This window comes from Arvicola amphibius, chromosome 3 (assembly GCF_903992535.2).
Source record: "Arvicola amphibius chromosome 3, mArvAmp1.2, whole genome shotgun sequence".
Lineage (NCBI taxonomy): Eukaryota > Metazoa > Chordata > Mammalia > Rodentia > Cricetidae > Arvicola > Arvicola amphibius.
In genome coordinates this window covers 163,470,845-163,488,433 of record NC_052049.1, presented here as the reverse complement: position 1 = coordinate 163,488,433, position 17,589 = coordinate 163,470,845, and the positions used below count along the sequence as shown (strand labels likewise).

At 38.6% G+C, this 17,589-nt stretch overlaps 1 protein-coding gene across 1 annotated transcript in view; it reads left to right on the top strand.

Annotated features, from left to right (window-relative positions):
* Positions 1–11,384, top strand: part of Slc25a36 (solute carrier family 25 member 36) — a 30,416-nt gene extending 19,032 nt beyond the window's left edge. The window contains exons 5-7 of the mRNA XM_038323759.1: positions 4,010–4,076; positions 6,604–6,893; positions 7,537–11,384. Coding sequence (XP_038179687.1) covers positions 4,010–4,076; positions 6,604–6,893; positions 7,537–7,730 — 551 coding nt within the window. The 3' untranslated portion in view covers positions 7,731–11,384. The remainder of the gene's footprint in view (positions 1–4,009; positions 4,077–6,603; positions 6,894–7,536) is intronic.
* Positions 11,385–17,589: the final 6,205 nt, after the last annotated feature.

Genomic DNA, 17,589 nt, shown 5'->3' with positions numbered 1-17,589 from the left:
CATCTTTTTAGGTAAGTATTGGACTCTGAGTCTGCTGAAGATGCGGGACTGTCAGCACTCTGTGCACTTTGTAATAAAGCACAAGGCCCATTCTGATAGTCTTCTTACTTAAAATTTTTCAAAAAAGAAAGATCTCACAGTAAATATTTCTTAAATCCTTACAGTGGGATTCAGTTTGTACACATGTATCTGATGAGGTCACTGCTTGTTGTTATGATACAGAAAAGCCTGTGTCTATTTTAGGCATTTACTGTACATTTCTCCCGAGAAAAGAGTGAGATCGTGTCATCTCATGCTCCCCATCCGCAGGTCACTTCCTGTAGAAATATGGACTAACTTAACCTCGTGAGTACTGATCTGAGCATCTCTTGCAGCCTCTAGTATAAGAAACACACCCTGGGATTTTATAGTAGCTGTGGAATGAGTAGAAGGTGGGACATGGATTTGTGTGCATTATTGAGTATTTCATAAAGATTTAACTCTGGTCCCTTTGTTACCCTTCTAGAAGGAAACATGGGGTACTCTCCAGTTACCATGTAAATATGGGGTCTTCAGCTTGGCTGTAATATAGCCTTGGCCTCTACAGAATGACAACACTATATATTAATATATTAGAGAGAGCTGTAGTTGATAATATGCTGTCTGTCCTACAGCTGTTACATAGTGATAGCTGTCTCATCTTTACTTAGCTAACGTTTTAGCTAACATTTAAAATTCTAATATAGTGCTTTGCACTCTAGTCTGTTGGTATTTGAATGACCTGATTACTGCTGTTTTGAAAAGACTGGTGTCTCTACTTTCTAAGAAGTGCAGGCTATAGTGAATGAAGTATTAGGTGTTTTAGTGTAGTTTTAATTTTAAAACAGTTTTGATACTTTTATCTTAAGTTGTACATGTTTTGCATTTTCAGAATTTAATTGAAATAAGTACTGAAATGCAATACTGCAGATATCACTTAAACATTTTCAGCGAGTTTCTATGGGTGGGATTTGTTTATATTTTTAATTGGCATATTATCAAATGGAGTTTTATTTGGTGCATAACTTAAATTTATATTTAAAGTTTTCTCATAAAACACGGACACTACTAACTAAATGTATTGGCACTTTGCCTTAGTTGATTCTGGAACAGTGCAAAGTCTTAATTATAAGTGGACTTTGTTATACTCTTCAGCTGGTTTTAATGTTTTATTTGGGTGTTCTGAATACATTAACCTTTTATCAAAATGAAGCAAAACTAAAATGCAAAATGAAAAGTGATAGGCAGTTTCTAAACTTTATATCGCCATGCCCAGTATCTGCGTGCTTGTTGTAAATGTAGGAAGAAAACATGTTTAGTGGGGATAACACAAACTGCCTTACCACATAAATTTTATCTTCCATTTGTTTCATTTCTTGTGTTAATAGGTTATATTTTCCAGATTTAATTAGTCTAAAATGTCTATTTGCTACTTAAACTATTTTTTGGTTAAGAGAAAGTAATACAGTGAAACTCAAGAATCGGCATTTCTTTAAAAAAATATGTATTTGTGTGTGTGTATATATATGTATACATATATATACACACACACAAAATTTTAAAGAACCAGCAGCTAAAACCCTGAAGCTAATGCCTGGCTTCTTTATCCAAGCCAGTAGTAGTTTGCTGATTGGCTGGTTGTCTGTACTGAGCACTGCACCAATTCCTCAGAGAGTTAAGCCAGAACAGCCACAGCAAGCATAGCTTCCAGCAATACCAACTTCAAGATAGCATTCTCTCACTTACCTAAATCTTGTGGTGGCCTGGTGCATACTGTGTCTGGAAATAAATTTTAGTTGAGTGAGAAATACCTGCTGTTTGCTTTCTGACATTGTTTATTTACAGAGTAGTTTTAAAGTTACCATTCGAGTCTTCAATTTTTATATGTATTGTTCGGATCTTAAAGTGAGGGGTTTTGTGACTTGGAAAGAGATTTAGGACAGAAACTTTAACTAAAAGTTTTATTTTAAACTTAAAATTGGTGGTAATCTTTTTTTAAAAGTTAAATGAAAATTTTTAATTGAATAGTTTTATTTTTAGTTTAAAGAAGGATTTCCACTATATGCCTCTTAAATTAAGTTTTTAAAGAAGGCAAGTTTTTCCTAGAAATAATTAAAATTATTGTGAATAATGAATAATTGTAGGTTTATACTGTTCCCTATCTTTTTACTTAAAAACTCTTAATCTTGCTGCATAGACATGTAACTACTAAAAATACTTAGGAGATACAATTCTTGTTTAAGAATCGTGGTCAGGGCTGTGACTTTGTAGTTAGATCACTTGCCTACCAGTGGTGAGGCCTTAATTTCAGTCTCCAGCAAGGAGTTACTTGTTGTTTTGACCTGTATTGATGCCTGATCATACATAATTTTAAAATGTTGAGTTTAACTTTCTCATTTAGAAAAATAGGGTTCAAAGGAAGAAAATAATAGTGTAAGTTCATTCTGAGACTAAAGATGTAAGACAAACATTTAAACTAGTCAGATGGTCACATTTATTCTTTCACCAAGAATGTACTCATGAAAAGAACCCCTTAAAAAAGATATTCCTTAGCAATCTGTTCCACATTTATTATGTTATTACCAGCTAATGCTGCCGTAGTTACTGGTCTCTTTTCTCTTTATGTATGTAGTAGTAAAAGCACTTAAGAAAAGCAGAAACTATGTACTAGTCACAAAATTATGAAAGTTAATAAGCCAAGACTTCATTTATCTTGTTAAATAGGTTTAATTGGGACCCTCCCCCCCCCCTTGTGTGTCATGTAACTACTTCTACAGCGTTAAAACATGGCGCACAGCAAGTGAAATTGAGTGAGTTAATTATCTGGTCTTGCAGAAGGGAAAGAGCATTCATTATGAAACCTACAATTCGGTAAAATTATTTCCCTTACATAGCAGCTCTAAAAGCCAAGGAAAGTTTGATTGAGTCTAACAGCTCTTAAAGTAGTATTAAGCACATCACAGTATTTTTGTTCATATTTAAATGTGATGAGTATAGTATATCTTTTTAAAAACAATCTGCTTGACTTGATAGTATTTGATAGAAGGTATTAAATAGCTGAGTTCCTTATTTCTCTTCGTGAGTTTTCAGTGAATTTAAAGGCCAGTTGAGTAAATAAAATTCTCTGAAGTTTGTATTGCTGATCTTAACTGTGAAAGCAAAAGGAATACCCTGCTTTGTATAGGTGAAACATCTTTAAATTCCTGTCATTAAGACTGCATGTTCTGTGTTCTTCTAAAAGTAGGGAAGACACCAAGTTAAAGATAGTGCATGATCCCAGAAAACTCACTGCCCAGAGATCCTAATTTACTGTCTGAGACTGAGCCACCGTGGGGACTGCCCTCTACAGTAGTTACTAGATGACACTTGAATGTTAGTGAGAGAGAGTACCTTCTACCCCACTGACTTTCTTCACTATCTGTACAAGTGAGCGGGAAATTCCAGTTTGTAACTTTTTTGGACTTTAGAGTTTTTATTTGTTTAATTGGATGACAAGTAGATCCCACCTATTAATCCTAACAGAAACCTTACCTCTGTGCTAATACTTACTTTAAAAAACGAAAGCAAAAAACCCCACAGACTAAAAAATCGGGGCCCAACAAATCTTTCCTGGTTCACAGGCCTATATTAGTGAGTGGTGCCATTTGTGTAGATGTCCATGTGAATGGAGCGTGTAGGTGATGTGACTGCCTCAGGCAGCTATTGCAGAATGCACAGAGTTTCTGTTTGTGAGCTTGGCTCACAGAGTAGAGAGCACCCTGTTTGCATGTGAGTTAGAGCAACACTTGAGGGGAGATAAGATTCTTCTAGGAAGGCCAGAATGGAGAATTTGTGTGGATGAACAGGTGTTCAAAGTGTAAAGCTTACTTCAGTTAATAGTTTAAACCTTTGTAGCCATTGTCGTTACTATAGATTCATACAGTGTAAAGATCCTTAGTGTGAATAGTGTGGTTCCTGTCTACTGACATTCATTTTAAATGTATTTGTTTAGGTTTTACTGCAATCACTGCAACAAACCCCATTTGGCTTATAAAGACCCGGTTACAGCTTGATGCAAGGTATGTGCTTATTTGGTTGGGTTGGTTTGGTTTGGGTTGGTTTGGTTTGGAGATAGGGTCTTCCTGTAGCCCAGGAGGAACAGAGGCTGCCCTCTTCTGGCCTCAGATTCCCAAGTGTTGTGCTTACAAGTGAGTCACCATACCCAGCTTAAGGCATATTATTCTTGAAAGCAAAATAAGGTAACATAGATTTAAGTGTTTTTTATATAAATTTGTATCAGTAATGCCTCAGGGCCAGGTTGCCTTACGTCATTTTATCCTGTTTATACACAAACATGTAATGGCATTATGACATCTCCACACATGCCCATGATGCATTTCTATCATCCACCCCCGTTACTCTCCTGCCCCATTCTCCGTGATCCTGTTCTTCTCACTAGCCCGACTTCTGCATTTGTCTGTTTTGAGTATGCAGCTGTGAATTTATTTATAGGAGCCATGGGTAACAGTTTATTTACAATAGGGTAGGCTCCTTAAGATAGCTACACCACTGAAGAAGTTCTCCCCCATCAACCTTTAACTGCATCTAAATCTTCAGGGAAAATTGGCATCCCATAAACCCCTACCCTTACCCCCACAGTGTTGACCAGCCCAGTTCTGTGGAGATCCTATGCAGGTCATCACAGCTGCCGTACTGCAGTCGTACCATGACTGGGAATCAGTGTTCCACACCTATTTTTATTCCTCTGGCTCTGTCTTTCTCTCCAGCCCTTCTTCTAGTAGTGCTTGCTGATCCTTGGAGGGCCTTGTGTCCCATTTACAGCTGAGCATTCACCAGTCGTTTATTCTTGGCACAGTGACCAATCTGTAGTCATGGCTCACCACTACAAAAGGAAGCTGGCATCAGCATTCTTCTGTGGACATGAGCATAGTTATTTGGAAGGCAGTATGACAGAGGTATTCTGCTCATTGAGGAAAACACAAATAGCTTGCCCACTTAGCCATAGGGTTTTGACAGTTTTCAGAACGAAATATGAATATTTGCTAAGCCTTACATTCAGTCAGAAAGCAGATTGGGTATCCCCTGAAATAGACTTGCCAGTATTGCATCAGTAGGTTCATCCTGCCTAGCCAGGCAATATTGTTGCACACAGGGTCCACAGCTGAGTAAAATCTGGTTGAAACTTCTTCCCAGCATCCTGAATAGCACTTTCTGGTGCTGTGGGGAATAACTGCTGAGTATTTATTGTTGCTTTTGTTTCATTTTGAAATGTGGATCTCCCCTCAGATGCAAAAAAAGTTACATTAGTTGATAATGAGACAGTAAATAAGAAAACTGCCTGTATAAGAGTTTCATGTGCTTTTTATTGGGAAACAATAGGTTAACCAAGCCAGAAGGTGATATTATACCCACCTGTATGAATTGCTTGTAAGGGCCTCCCAATAGCTAAACAAGTTACATGGTAGCTAGTCTTTAAAGTGAAGCCCATTGCTCAAATCCAGGGACCTATGTATAAAAACCCTGAGCTAGGAGGTAGTATTCCTATGATGTATTATAGTAAGTCTTTTTACAAAGTGATTCTGTACCCTTAGGTGGTACTAAAGATTATCTTGGGAAGGATACTGAGTAAGCACATTGTAACTATAGGGGCAGAATCATCATTTCAAGCTACTAACAAGGACACCACATAGACATTACATTTATCTGATACGTTTTCAGGTGGACCTGGGTGAAATGGAAGAAACTCGGTCACACTCCTTGCTTTGTGATACAGTGTCCCTAAGTTGTTGTTTTTTTATTTTATTGGGAACTGTTTGAGAGGTGTTTTTTTTTTGTTTTTTTGTTTTTGTTTTTGTTTTACTATATAAATGAGGCTGGCCTCATATTCACAAAGGTCCACCAGCCTCTGTCTCCCAGAGTATTGGAATTAAAGGTGTGCACCATCATACCTGGCCCTAATTGAGCATAATTAGAACGGGAATGATCACAGTGTAGGGTTTGAGTCTTCCTTGAGTCAATACTTGAGCATAGAGTTCTCCCACATTGAGGAACAGGAAGCTGAAGAGTTACATTGTGCTGGTGTGCTGTTTGGTAAGATAATTACATGATATCCATCTTAATAGAACAAATTTAGGAAGAAAAAAATGAGAAATCTAAGAAATATATTCTTAGAATTTTTTTTTTAATGGATTTTCGAGACAGGGTTTCTCTGTGGCTTTGGAGCCTGTCCTGGAACTAGCTCTTGTAGACCAGGCTGGCCTCGAACTCACATATATTTTGAAATTCTTTTTTTTTTAACTTTTTTAACTTTATTTCATGCACACTGGAGTTATAGGCAGTTGTGAGCTGCCACGTGGGTGCTGGGAATTGAACCCGGGTCCTCTGGAGGAGCAGTCAGTGCTCTTAACCACTGAGCCATCTCACCAGCCCCGATATTTTGAAATTCTTAATGAGTTGACAAAGACCATTATTTAGTAGAGTGTCATATTAAAATATGTGTGTGTGTGTGTGTGTGTGTGTGTGTGTATTTAACTGATAATCTTCCAGTAATTAATGTCAGTTGTTTTCTCTCTCTTTTCCTTTCAGGAATCGTGGGGAAAAGCGAATGGGTGCGTTTGAATGTGTTCGTAAAGTATATCAAACAGATGGACTGAGAGGATTTTATAGAGGCATGTCCGCCTCCTATGCTGGCATATCAGAGACAGTTATCCATTTTGCTATTTATGAAAGTATAAAGCAAAAACTGCTGGAGTGTAAGACTGCTCCCATGATGGAAAGTGATGAAGAATCTGTGAAGGAAGCATCGGATTTTGTGAGAATGATGCTAGCTGCTGCCACCTCAAAAACCTGTGCCACCACCATAGCGTATCCACACGGTAAGAGTGGCCGAGTTTCTCTGTGTGGTCCTGGTCGTCCTGGAACTCGCTCTGTAGACCAGGCTGGCCTTGAACTCACAGAGGTCCAACTGCCTCTGTCTCCCAAATGCTGGGATTAAAGATGTGTGCCACCACCACCCGACTCAAAATGTTGTTCTTAATAATGTTAGGGATACCATCATTTTCAAATTGGAGACAAGAAGAGATGTAAAAATTCAGTAATTGCCCAAGGGTGCATCAGAAATGGATCTCAAATTTAAAGTTTTTAAACTGCAAGGGCCCAAACAATTTTGTTATGTTATATTATGTTGGCACATTAAGCATGCCTGCCAAAAAATTTTCCTATATTCATAGCTTAATTCCTATATTCATATCTAATTCTTATATCCATATATTTAAGGGTATTATTTATTTATCATGCTGCATATACACCCTTTTATCTGTTTCTGCAACAGATATGTTAACTAGTGTATGTGATCTGTGCTGTATTAGTTTGCTGTTATGTAGTCTGACTGGTTCAGTAAGCTATACATTGAGCCACTATCCTGCGTTTATAGAGTAATAGATCAGGTGTGTGTTTTGTATGGTGAGAGTGCAAAGATATGAGTAATGTTTCAGTAAATTGATTTTTTTTCGTAAACAGAAGTTGTAAGAACACGACTACGAGAAGAAGGAACAAAATACAGATCTTTTTTTCAGACACTGTCTTTGATTGTTCAAGAAGAAGGTTATGGGTCTCTTTACCGTGGCCTAACAACTCATCTGGTGAGACAGATCCCAAACACAGCCATTATGATGGCCACCTATGAATTGGTGGTCTATCTTCTTAATGGATAGCAGTGTGGGCTGCCATGCTACAGAGCAGGAAGACCAAAAGATCACAGTGGACCATGGAATCTTGAAGCCAGCATGGTGGACAGAAGACAGTAGTCTGGAAGCATATAACTACTATGGCTGAGTGGAAGTTTGGCTGTAGGAAGTGAAGTACCACACTACATTAGTCTTTCAGTGAACAGGCCCTGGGCCTCCTCTAAGAGAATGCTTCGAAAAGTGTTCTTTTCTTAAAATTGCCATTTTCTCTACCATTGTTCACAGCTATGGGGTTTTTTTAAATTGATTTATGACATTCAGAATATAGTGTTAATTGATTTTTTTTTCAGTCTTCTAAGCAAAGTCATCTCTAAGTAATTATCCAAAGATAGTGGTGACAATTGCAAATGTCTAACTTGACCTCTTTTGTAATACTGTAAAATAATGATAGATAGATCCTTATTACGATTTTCCTGAGAGCCCCTGCCTGGTACAGTGTTCTAAAATCATTTGGCATCAGTAGTCACTGTATTTGACAACCAGTGAAATGGTATCTAAATACCTTACTTTCAGCATTAGAATGTTTTGGTTACAACTAATATATTTATTACAATGTGGACTTTATCATATCAGATGTGCATGGTTAACGTGGGGGCTATAAAATAAGCTAGTGGGGCTGGAGAGATGGCTCAGCGGTTAAGAGCATTACCTGCTCTTCCAAAGGTCCTGAGTTCAGTTCCCAGCAACCACATGGTGGCTCACAACCATCTGTAATGAGATCTGGTGCCCTCTTCTGGCCTGCAGACATACACACAGACAGAATATTGTATACATAATAAATAAATAAATAAATATTTTAAAAAAATAAGCTAGTGAATGCCAACTCAGTGACTTTTATGACAAGTGCTTCGTCACATCTTCTCCAATTACATAATGCATGAATAGAGCCATATGTGATTATCACATTCTCATACCCACATGTTATTTACAAAAGTAGAGAAGTCAATGACTTGACTCTGTTCTTCTTACTTTCACATTAAGAATTATTTCCACATCTTTACAGATTATTCTTGGTTGATAGAGAAAATGGTAATTTTTCACTTTTGCCCCTGAAGTGATGGTAATGCTTAGGACAAGATAAATATTACAAAAAGAGGTCTTCAGCTATGTGACAGCAACCACAGTCGACCAGGAGTTTGTCCGTCAGTGTGCTGCATTGGACAGATTTTATTCTGTCCTAGTTTCCTGAATGCTCTATCATAAAGTCAGGCGAATTTCAGTTCAATGTGTTAACAGCATATAGTTTTTAAATATTGCTATTGAGTCAGCGACACCTTTTAACACTTTAATTGTATTACATATGGCCATTATAAAGGTGTTTGCTGTAATACTATAGATTTTCCAATGGATGTTGCTATACTAGTATATAAATAAAACTTCTACAATTAAACTCCACTGTGGTACTCATCAGTGTACCCTAACCTTACATTTTGTGCAATGGCTTTCTCTTCAGAATGACTATGTGAATGCACTTTGTGGCCTTTTAAGGGGGTAAGAATTGTGTTAATTTTTTAAAATATTGTTAGGTATTAGGCAGAAGCAGTGTTCATAATATTTTTTGGATATTTAGACATGTTTTGGAGATATTTTGGAGATCTTCCGGTGTTCTAAGTGTGCCGTGTACTGTGTAATGCCACAATATGGAAAAAAGCCGCATGCCATTGAAAGCTTTCGCTGCTGTCCCCAATGAAGTCTAACGCCTCTTAAATTTCTCACCTTGACTTCCTTGTAACCAATAACTGGATGTTTTTGAGGTGCTCATTTATTTGGAATTAAAAATATTCCAACCTATTTGGAGACCAAAGGCAAGTTCAGATTGTTACCTTTGGAATTATTGCAGCTTTGACATTTATTACATGGAACATACCAAAAATAAATCCTCACCTGGAGGTTTAACTTAAATCTGTAGAGAAGGTCTCAGGCTATAGTGTTTGCCTCTTCAGGTGCCATAGATACTGCCTGATACAGTGCCATTTTCTCTGTGAAGATCCATAGCTCTAGTCGTGTTGAATGTAGGACATGTTCTCCTGTGTTACACAGATCTCAGATGATGAAGAATGACAAGAAAACCAGCAGCTAAGGAACAGCTTGAGTAATTGTAGCAAATCCATAATAAGTGTCCTTCCAGGATGAACATGTGTTCTGTGTTTCGTTAAGAAAAACTTTCCATTAGCCTCTAGTGCTCTGTACTCGGGGTTTAAAGAGTTAGTGTGTGTTCTGCAAGAAGGGGGTTAAAGTCTTAGTGTTTAGTTTGAAAGCAGTCATTGGAAAGGAGCAATGAGGTCTTTTTTGTTCTGAGTACTGTCTGCCATAGTTTACTTTATGACAGAGATAGTTAAAAAACATGTGTATTTTATATAGTTTATCTCTTTAAGGATTTTCTTAAATCTATTGTAATGCTCAAAAGCTGTGTATACTCAGAGCATTGGGTTTTTAAAAATTGTTTTCAATCAGATAATCTTGTTAAAAATGTCTTAGAGAGCTAGAGTGGACCTTGTATACTTTTGTTTGGTCCTCTCAGAAAGTTGAACTCATTCAGACAGCTAGAGCAATAGCTACTGGAAGCAAACCAAACCCTCACCCATCCGGGGCTCCGCTGCTGTGGCTCAAAGGCTTGGAATTTGGGTATTCCAGTTGGTGAGCAGCTGAGCTCTAGTGGGATACCATATAGTGCTTTAAATTTCCAGGGAATGCTCTACTACCAAACTTTGTTCTTTGTTTTATGATAGGTCTCTTATTACCCAAGATGACCTTGAACTCCAAATTCTTCTGCCTCTGCCTACTAAGTACTGGTATTACAGACCCTCCCCACCATGCTCACCAGATCTGTCCCTGTTCTCATTATATGACTGTAGAACCAGCCTGACTCACTAGAGGGAGCTCAACTGGCTTATAATTCTGAAACTAGGACAACATCCTTCGGTCATTTAGCCCAGCCATGTCTCCTAACCCTGGATGTCTGCTGTGTGTTAGCCTTGTTAGGATGAACGCAGTTTGGGGTGTTCAAAAGAAAAAAATGTGTTTAAAGTGGCTTTTTAAAATCACTATGAAATAGCGACTTCAATTTGAAGAATTTAAGTGGTAGGAATTAATCTCCCCCTTCTCTAAGGACTTTCTTTGTATCTCTGTTTACATGCTCTACTGCAAACTGCTCGTGTTATAGGGGCCCCTGTAAGTCTGAAACATAGCTCATTTATCCTCACTGATCATGACTTAACATTCCTAAGAAGATGGGTGTCTGCTTTAAACAGGACTGCATTTTACCCTATGAAATAAAGTGCTTTCTGCCCCCTCACATGCCTTTTCTAACATAACTTTGTTTCTCCTTTACTCTACCTTGGTTTTTATGCTACCCATTTTAGAAACTTAAAAAGTCTAGTTCTGCTCAGTTATGTTAAACTTTTTCGACTGTACCCCAGTGGATGTGAATTAAGTTATATCAATCACTCATAGTTCAGCCAGCTTTAAAAGAGCTGATGAGTTTTGCCCAGTTATATGAGTGTTGCTATTGTTGCATTTTTGTACATGGCTGCAGATTATGTGCATTTATTCTGTATTTATGTTAACTAGCTGACTTGTACTTGAATTAAAATTCAGAAAAATTAAAATGCTTTTGAAAATGTGGTTTTTAAAGTATATATATGTATTAATATTTTGTTATGGTGAAGACACAGTTGTACTGTATGTGGAACAGACTGAATTACTCTCTGAGTTAGGCATTAGCCTCATTTGTTCGTACAGCAAACAAACTTTCTACCCATTAGACCTGATATTTGTCTGGGTATCAAAAAGTCAGGTAGTATAACTCTTTCATAGCTTGGTTTAAAAAAAAAAAAAAACTATTCTTTATGGTCTTTGTTGTTGCTCATAAAACAAAACAAATCTGATTTATAGAACATTGAACAATTAGTCTGATTAGAGTATTAAATTAATGCATTCTGTCTAGGTTGTAACATTTTACATTAACTTTTTTGTTCTAATTGTAGATTTCAGGAACATTAATATTTTTGGAAACTAAAGGGCTTGTAGGATAACCAGGTGAATCCATACATATTAGGTAATGTGGATAAAATAGATGCTAGTAGGCAGGCAAGATGGCTAAGCAGGTGGGTTAGATATGGCCTGGATTAGGTCCTTCAGCTTCACATGGTGGGGGGAGCAAAAACCAATTCCTGCAAGTTGTCCTCTGACTTACCCATGCACACTGTGGCATTCTTGCCCACACATACACACTAAATAATAGTTGCTGTTTTTTAACTGAATTGTGCTCCTCGTGCCTACCCACTTTACATTTATAATTTTCCCTGAGTCCCCATCAACAACAAACATGACATGCTTTTACAGATATGAAAGCCAGGTCAAATTGGTACTTTTCTGTGGCTTGTGCCCGTTGTAAAGTTGAACGGTTTGTGCTGGTAGTGGCCTTCTTCACACAAGATACACTGATAGGACTTAGTTCACGGCTCATGTTCAGGGGTCGAGCCGTGGCAGGGAAACAGGTTTGGATTTATGCTTTTTCAGCCTTAGTGCCACATTTGTACAACTTGTGAGACTCAAGGCATTTTCATTATGCAGATCTTTCCTGTCCTTTGTTAATGTTTTGTTCCAAAGTACCTTCTTAGGCTGTTGTGAATGGAGTCTTTATTGCCTCCTCGAGAATGTTTATTACTGGTATGTAGAAGGCTGCTGGTTTTTATGTTCATTTTGTATCGCGTCATTTTGCTGAGAGTGTTCATCAGTTCTTAAAAGTTTTCTGGTGGTGTCTTATCCTCTTGTAGAATCTACCGTCCGCCAGTGGAGGTGCTCGCTTCTGGACCTCTTCCCTTCCTGCTGGTTTTTCTTTCGTTTGTTCTGTTGGTCTTGTGGCTTTAGTTTAAGACTACTACAATTGAATAGGAGAACAGAAAATGTACGCCTTTGAATTATATTAACAAAATACAAGTTTGTCATGTAGCCTTCATGAAGGTGAGATGATATTCCTTCTATTCTGACTGTCTTTAGGACTTTGAACATGAAGAGGATAACATGTATTGATATATGTCTATTGAGCCATCTTTGCATACCTGGACCCAGCTTGATAATTGTGAATGATATTTTTTTTGAATTCATTTGCAGGTGGTTTGTTGAGAATGTTTATTTTATGTTCATCAGGGAAATTGATCTGCAATTTTCTTTTGTTGTCACATTTTTGTCTGGTTTTGGTATCAGGTTAGTAGCATCATAGAAGAGTGTGGTAATAGTCCTTCCTTTTCCGTCTATGGAGTATTGTTATGGAGCTGGTTTTAGTTCTTGGAAAGTCTGACAAAATTCACCAGTGAATCCATCTGGACCTTAAATTGCTACTACATAATTGCTCATCTTCATGTTATTTTTGTAAGTCATATGTATCTATAAATTCATCCATTCCTGGGGCTGGAGAGGTGGCTCAGTGGTTAAGAGCACTGGCTGCTCTTCCTGAGGTCCTGAGTTCAATTCCCAGCAACCACATGGTGGCTCACAACCATCTGTAGTAAGATCTGGGACCCTCTCCTGACCTGTAGGCATACATGCAGACAGAACACTGTATACATAAGTCTTAAAAAAAAATTCGTTTCTAACAGCATTTCCAATTCAGTGAAATGTAAGTTTTTAAGACTTAATGATGTTACAGATTTCATCAGTATCTCTTGTAATGTCTCTCTTCTCATCTGTTTTGTAATTCTTAGTTTTCTTGGTGTGGCTAAGGGTTTAACAACTCCATTTAGCTGTTCAAATAACTTTTTGTTTCATTCTTTCTGTTATTGTTTCTTTTTCATTAATTTCTTTCCTGATATCATTTTTTTCCATGTACTGATTTGAAGTTTGGCTTATTTTTGTTTTTCCAAGGCCTTAAGCTGTATCATTAAGTAATTCATTTGCAATATCTATAATTTCTTATTTTGGGAAACAGTAGCTTAGGATGTTATTGTCCATGAGTTTGGGGATGCTGTGTTTTCATATTCATTTTTTCTAGGATTTTTTTTAAACATTTCTTGGCTTTAGTTATTCATTCATCATCCAATGTGGTGGTGTTTAGTTGCCCTAAGTTGGTGCATGCCCAATAGTTTCTCTTTTTAAAAAAATTGCATTTTGGGCTGGAGAGATGGCTCAGAGGTTAAGAGCATTGCCTGCTCTTCCAAAGGTCCTGAGTTCAATTCCCAGCAACCACATGGTGGCTCACAACCATCTGTAATGGGGTCTGGTGCCCTCTTCTGGCCTGCAGGCATATACACAGACAGAATATTGTATACATAATAAATAAATAAATTTTTTAAAAAAATTGCATTTTTTTTGAGTGCACAACAACCAAGGAGGAAGGAAGAGAGCGGATAAGTAAAAACAACTGGACAATAACCCCATTCCTGTCTGCAGTCATTTGTTTGCTTTTGCAATAGTTAATAAGAGTTTTCCAGAATGGCACCTGTGTGGACTTTAATTCAGATTATTAATGCTGATTTTGCAGGCCAAGGTGTAGAGCCTTGTCCAATGGGTCCCACACTCCCCTTGAAGCCAGATATGAATTGCCTTGTGGTGCGGTTCCATAGAACTCAATCTAGGTGATGTGAATTGAGGTATGACCTTCTCTGGTGGATGTCAAGATATCTCTGTAAATAGGCTCTTAAGAATAAAAATGTCAGCCGGGCGGTGGTGGCGCACGCCTTTAATCCCAACACTCAGGAGGCAGAGGCAGGTGGATCTCTGTGAGTTTGAGGCCAGCCTGGTCTACAAGAGCTAGTTCCAGGACAGGCTCCAAAGCCACAGAGAAACCCTGTCTCAAAAAAAAAAAAAAAAAAAAAAAAAGAATAAAAATGTCACTGGGAGGTGGTGGTGCACACCTTTAATCCCAGAAGTCGGGGAGGCAGAGACCGGCAGTTCAAGGCCAGCCTTGTCTACAAAGCAAGTTGCAGGGTAGGCCCTAAAGCCACAGAGAAACCCTCCCTTGAAAAAAAAGCAAAAAAAAAAAAAAAAAATCAGTCTGGAGAGATGGCTCAGCAGTTAAAAGCAGTGACTGCCCTTGTATAGAGGGCCTGGGTTCAATTCCCCGCGCCTCCGTGGTGTCTCAGAACAGTCCAGTACCCCCTTGCCTCCAGACAGCAGACACATTAGTACATACACAAATGCAAGCCAACATGCATACCCAAAACATCTAAAAGGAATAAAGGCATATAAATTTTAAAGCTTGTTTAAATCAACACCGTCTTATTAGAACAGAACGTCAGTAACATGGATGTAACATGGATGTTACAAGCAGCGCTCAGCCAACTTGATCTAGTCAGCATTTATAGAGTGCTCTAGACAATGACAAACATCTTCTAATTGAATTTGGTTGTACTTGTTTTACTCTTAGTTATGAATGCCCAGCCTTAGCTTGTTTCTTGCCAGCTTTTCTTAAATTATCCTGCCTACCTTTTTCCTCTGGGCTTTTTCCTTTTCTTATTTCTATACAACTTTTACTTTTATTCAGTGGGTGACTGGCTGCTGACATCCTCCTCTGCCCCCTCTCAGTTGCTCCCTTTTCTCTCCTCCCAGATGTCTCCTGTTTATCCTCTCTGCCTGCCAGCCCCGCCTACCCTTTCTCCTACCTTACTGTTGGCCATTCAGCTCTTTATTAGACCAGCAGGTGTCTACAGCTTCACAGAGTTAAACAATGCCGCATAAACAAAAGCAACACATCTTTACAACATTAAACAGATGTTCTGCAACATAAACAAAAGTAATACCTTAAAATAGTATTCCCAGCATAAAATGTATTCACCAAGGTGGTCCGTGTGTTGGGTCATAGGAAGTTGTAGTAAGTTTTTTAAGAAAATCACTTTAGAAAGGGTTATGGAAATAAACCTGGAATAGCCGCCCCAGTGCTTGAAATTAAATAACATACTTCTCAGTAACGTGTCGAAGAAGAAATCTGTGAGAAAACAATTTTGAAGTAAATAGTAAAAACTTCAATTTTCAGAAAATATTCCAAGGGTAGAGAATAACTTAAACTGTTACATTAAATGAGAGACACAATGACGTAAGCTGCTATCTTAAGCTAGAAAAGGTTCAAATTCCTAAATAGAAGAAAGGAAATAAAAGTGATAGTAAAGCCATCAATTAAATAGAAAATGAGAAACATTTGTAACATTTTTTTAGTATCAGTGAAATAGTAGATAAGGAGAATAAGAGTCCAGCTGGGGAGCACTTGGGAGGCAGAGGCAGTCAGATCTTCGTGAGTTCGAGACCAGCCTGGTCTACAGAATAAGTTCCAGGACAGCCAGGGCTACACAGAGAAAAGCTGTCTGGACAAACAAAATAAGTATCCAGTTAGTGTCACCAGAAGCAGAGATGGGTATCAGACAATAGTTCAGATGCCCGAAGGGCAGTAAAAACTATAACTACTTAGAGAAAATTCAGAATTCTTTGAAGTGGGTCAGAGCGGTACATCTTCCTGCCCATCATCTGCTTTCCTGTGTGTTTCAGAAGCAGTTCCAGATGCCAGCATGGCTCTTCTGCATAGAAATTAAGCTGCTGGGATGAACCCCGGCCCCCAACACAATGCTCCCAGAGCCGCAGCAACATTTCACTCTCCCGCTGCACAGTTCAGGTTCCCTCACTCTCTGCCCTTGGAAAGGGCTTGGTATCTGGTATAGATTCCGCGCAGAACCTGTCCAGTTATCAGCAAAATTGATCAAGAGAAGTGGATCTTTGAGACACCGTCATATCCCTACCTGTTCTCCTTAGGAAACAAACTCCTGTCTTTCTGTGCATGACAGTCAACTCCGTTGACAAAAACTGACTCATCTTGCCTTCTAGTCTCTAGACATGAAGAGCCAAATGAACCTTATAACTCGAATCATTCCTGTGTGTGTTTGCAGACATGCCCCTGTCTTTGGAGACCTGGGCCTGGAAACTTGCAGAGCCTGAAAAGTTGCAAGGTGCGTGGACTCAGTCCCATAGACCGTGTGTTACTGTCTCCAGACATGACAACCATGTAACCTTTCGTATTTGGTACGTAGGTACCATTTTGGTGTCTTGTAGTTGAGTGTTACTTGTGGGCTAAAGTTTTGGGTGTACCTTCGCTAGACCATTGCAGTGACCTTTAAGGCCAGAAGCTTAAGTGTTACATTGCATGATACAAAGCTCTATGATCAGGGGCAAGCCTAGCCTCACACTTGCTTCCCTGTAAAGCCGCCCTGGTTGACATGTAGGCCATGTTCTTAGTTCTCATATGGTGGTTCTGGTGAGGCAAGCACAAAAGTCAAACACACATGAAATTCAAGTCCAATTCTGTTAGGACATGTTTCTGAACCTTCCCAAATGCAAGACATATAGGCAAATTTCCACTGTATGGTTTCTTGGCACTTAGCTTCAGCCGTCATTAAAGGAAAACGGCCACTAGGTGGCAGCAATAGCTACATCAGACCCGATAGGCCATACTGTTGGTTCCAGGGATCCCTCCATATTTTGGGGGGAGATTACTTTGCTACAGTACCTGTTTTGAGCACTAGGGTAGGAATTTAAGTTTTTCAGAGGCATGGTTCTCAGATTATACTATCTAGGAACCTTTTCCTTTCCAATCACAGCTCTGGCTTGGACATAGCAGACCTATCTTAGTTAGGCATTTAGTCTTTGAAGCTGATTCTTTTCATGTTGCTACTCCTCTCTGGTTTCCATTCTTGGTTTTCAGCCACCTGCTAATCACTGCAGCCTTGCCTAGAGCAGTCAGAAAGTTTAGTCACAGCCGGCCAAGCCCATGTGTTTGTGCCTTTTGAATGTATGTTGTGTACCCGCTGAGTGGGCTTGTCTCCACAGTTTTGACAATAAATAA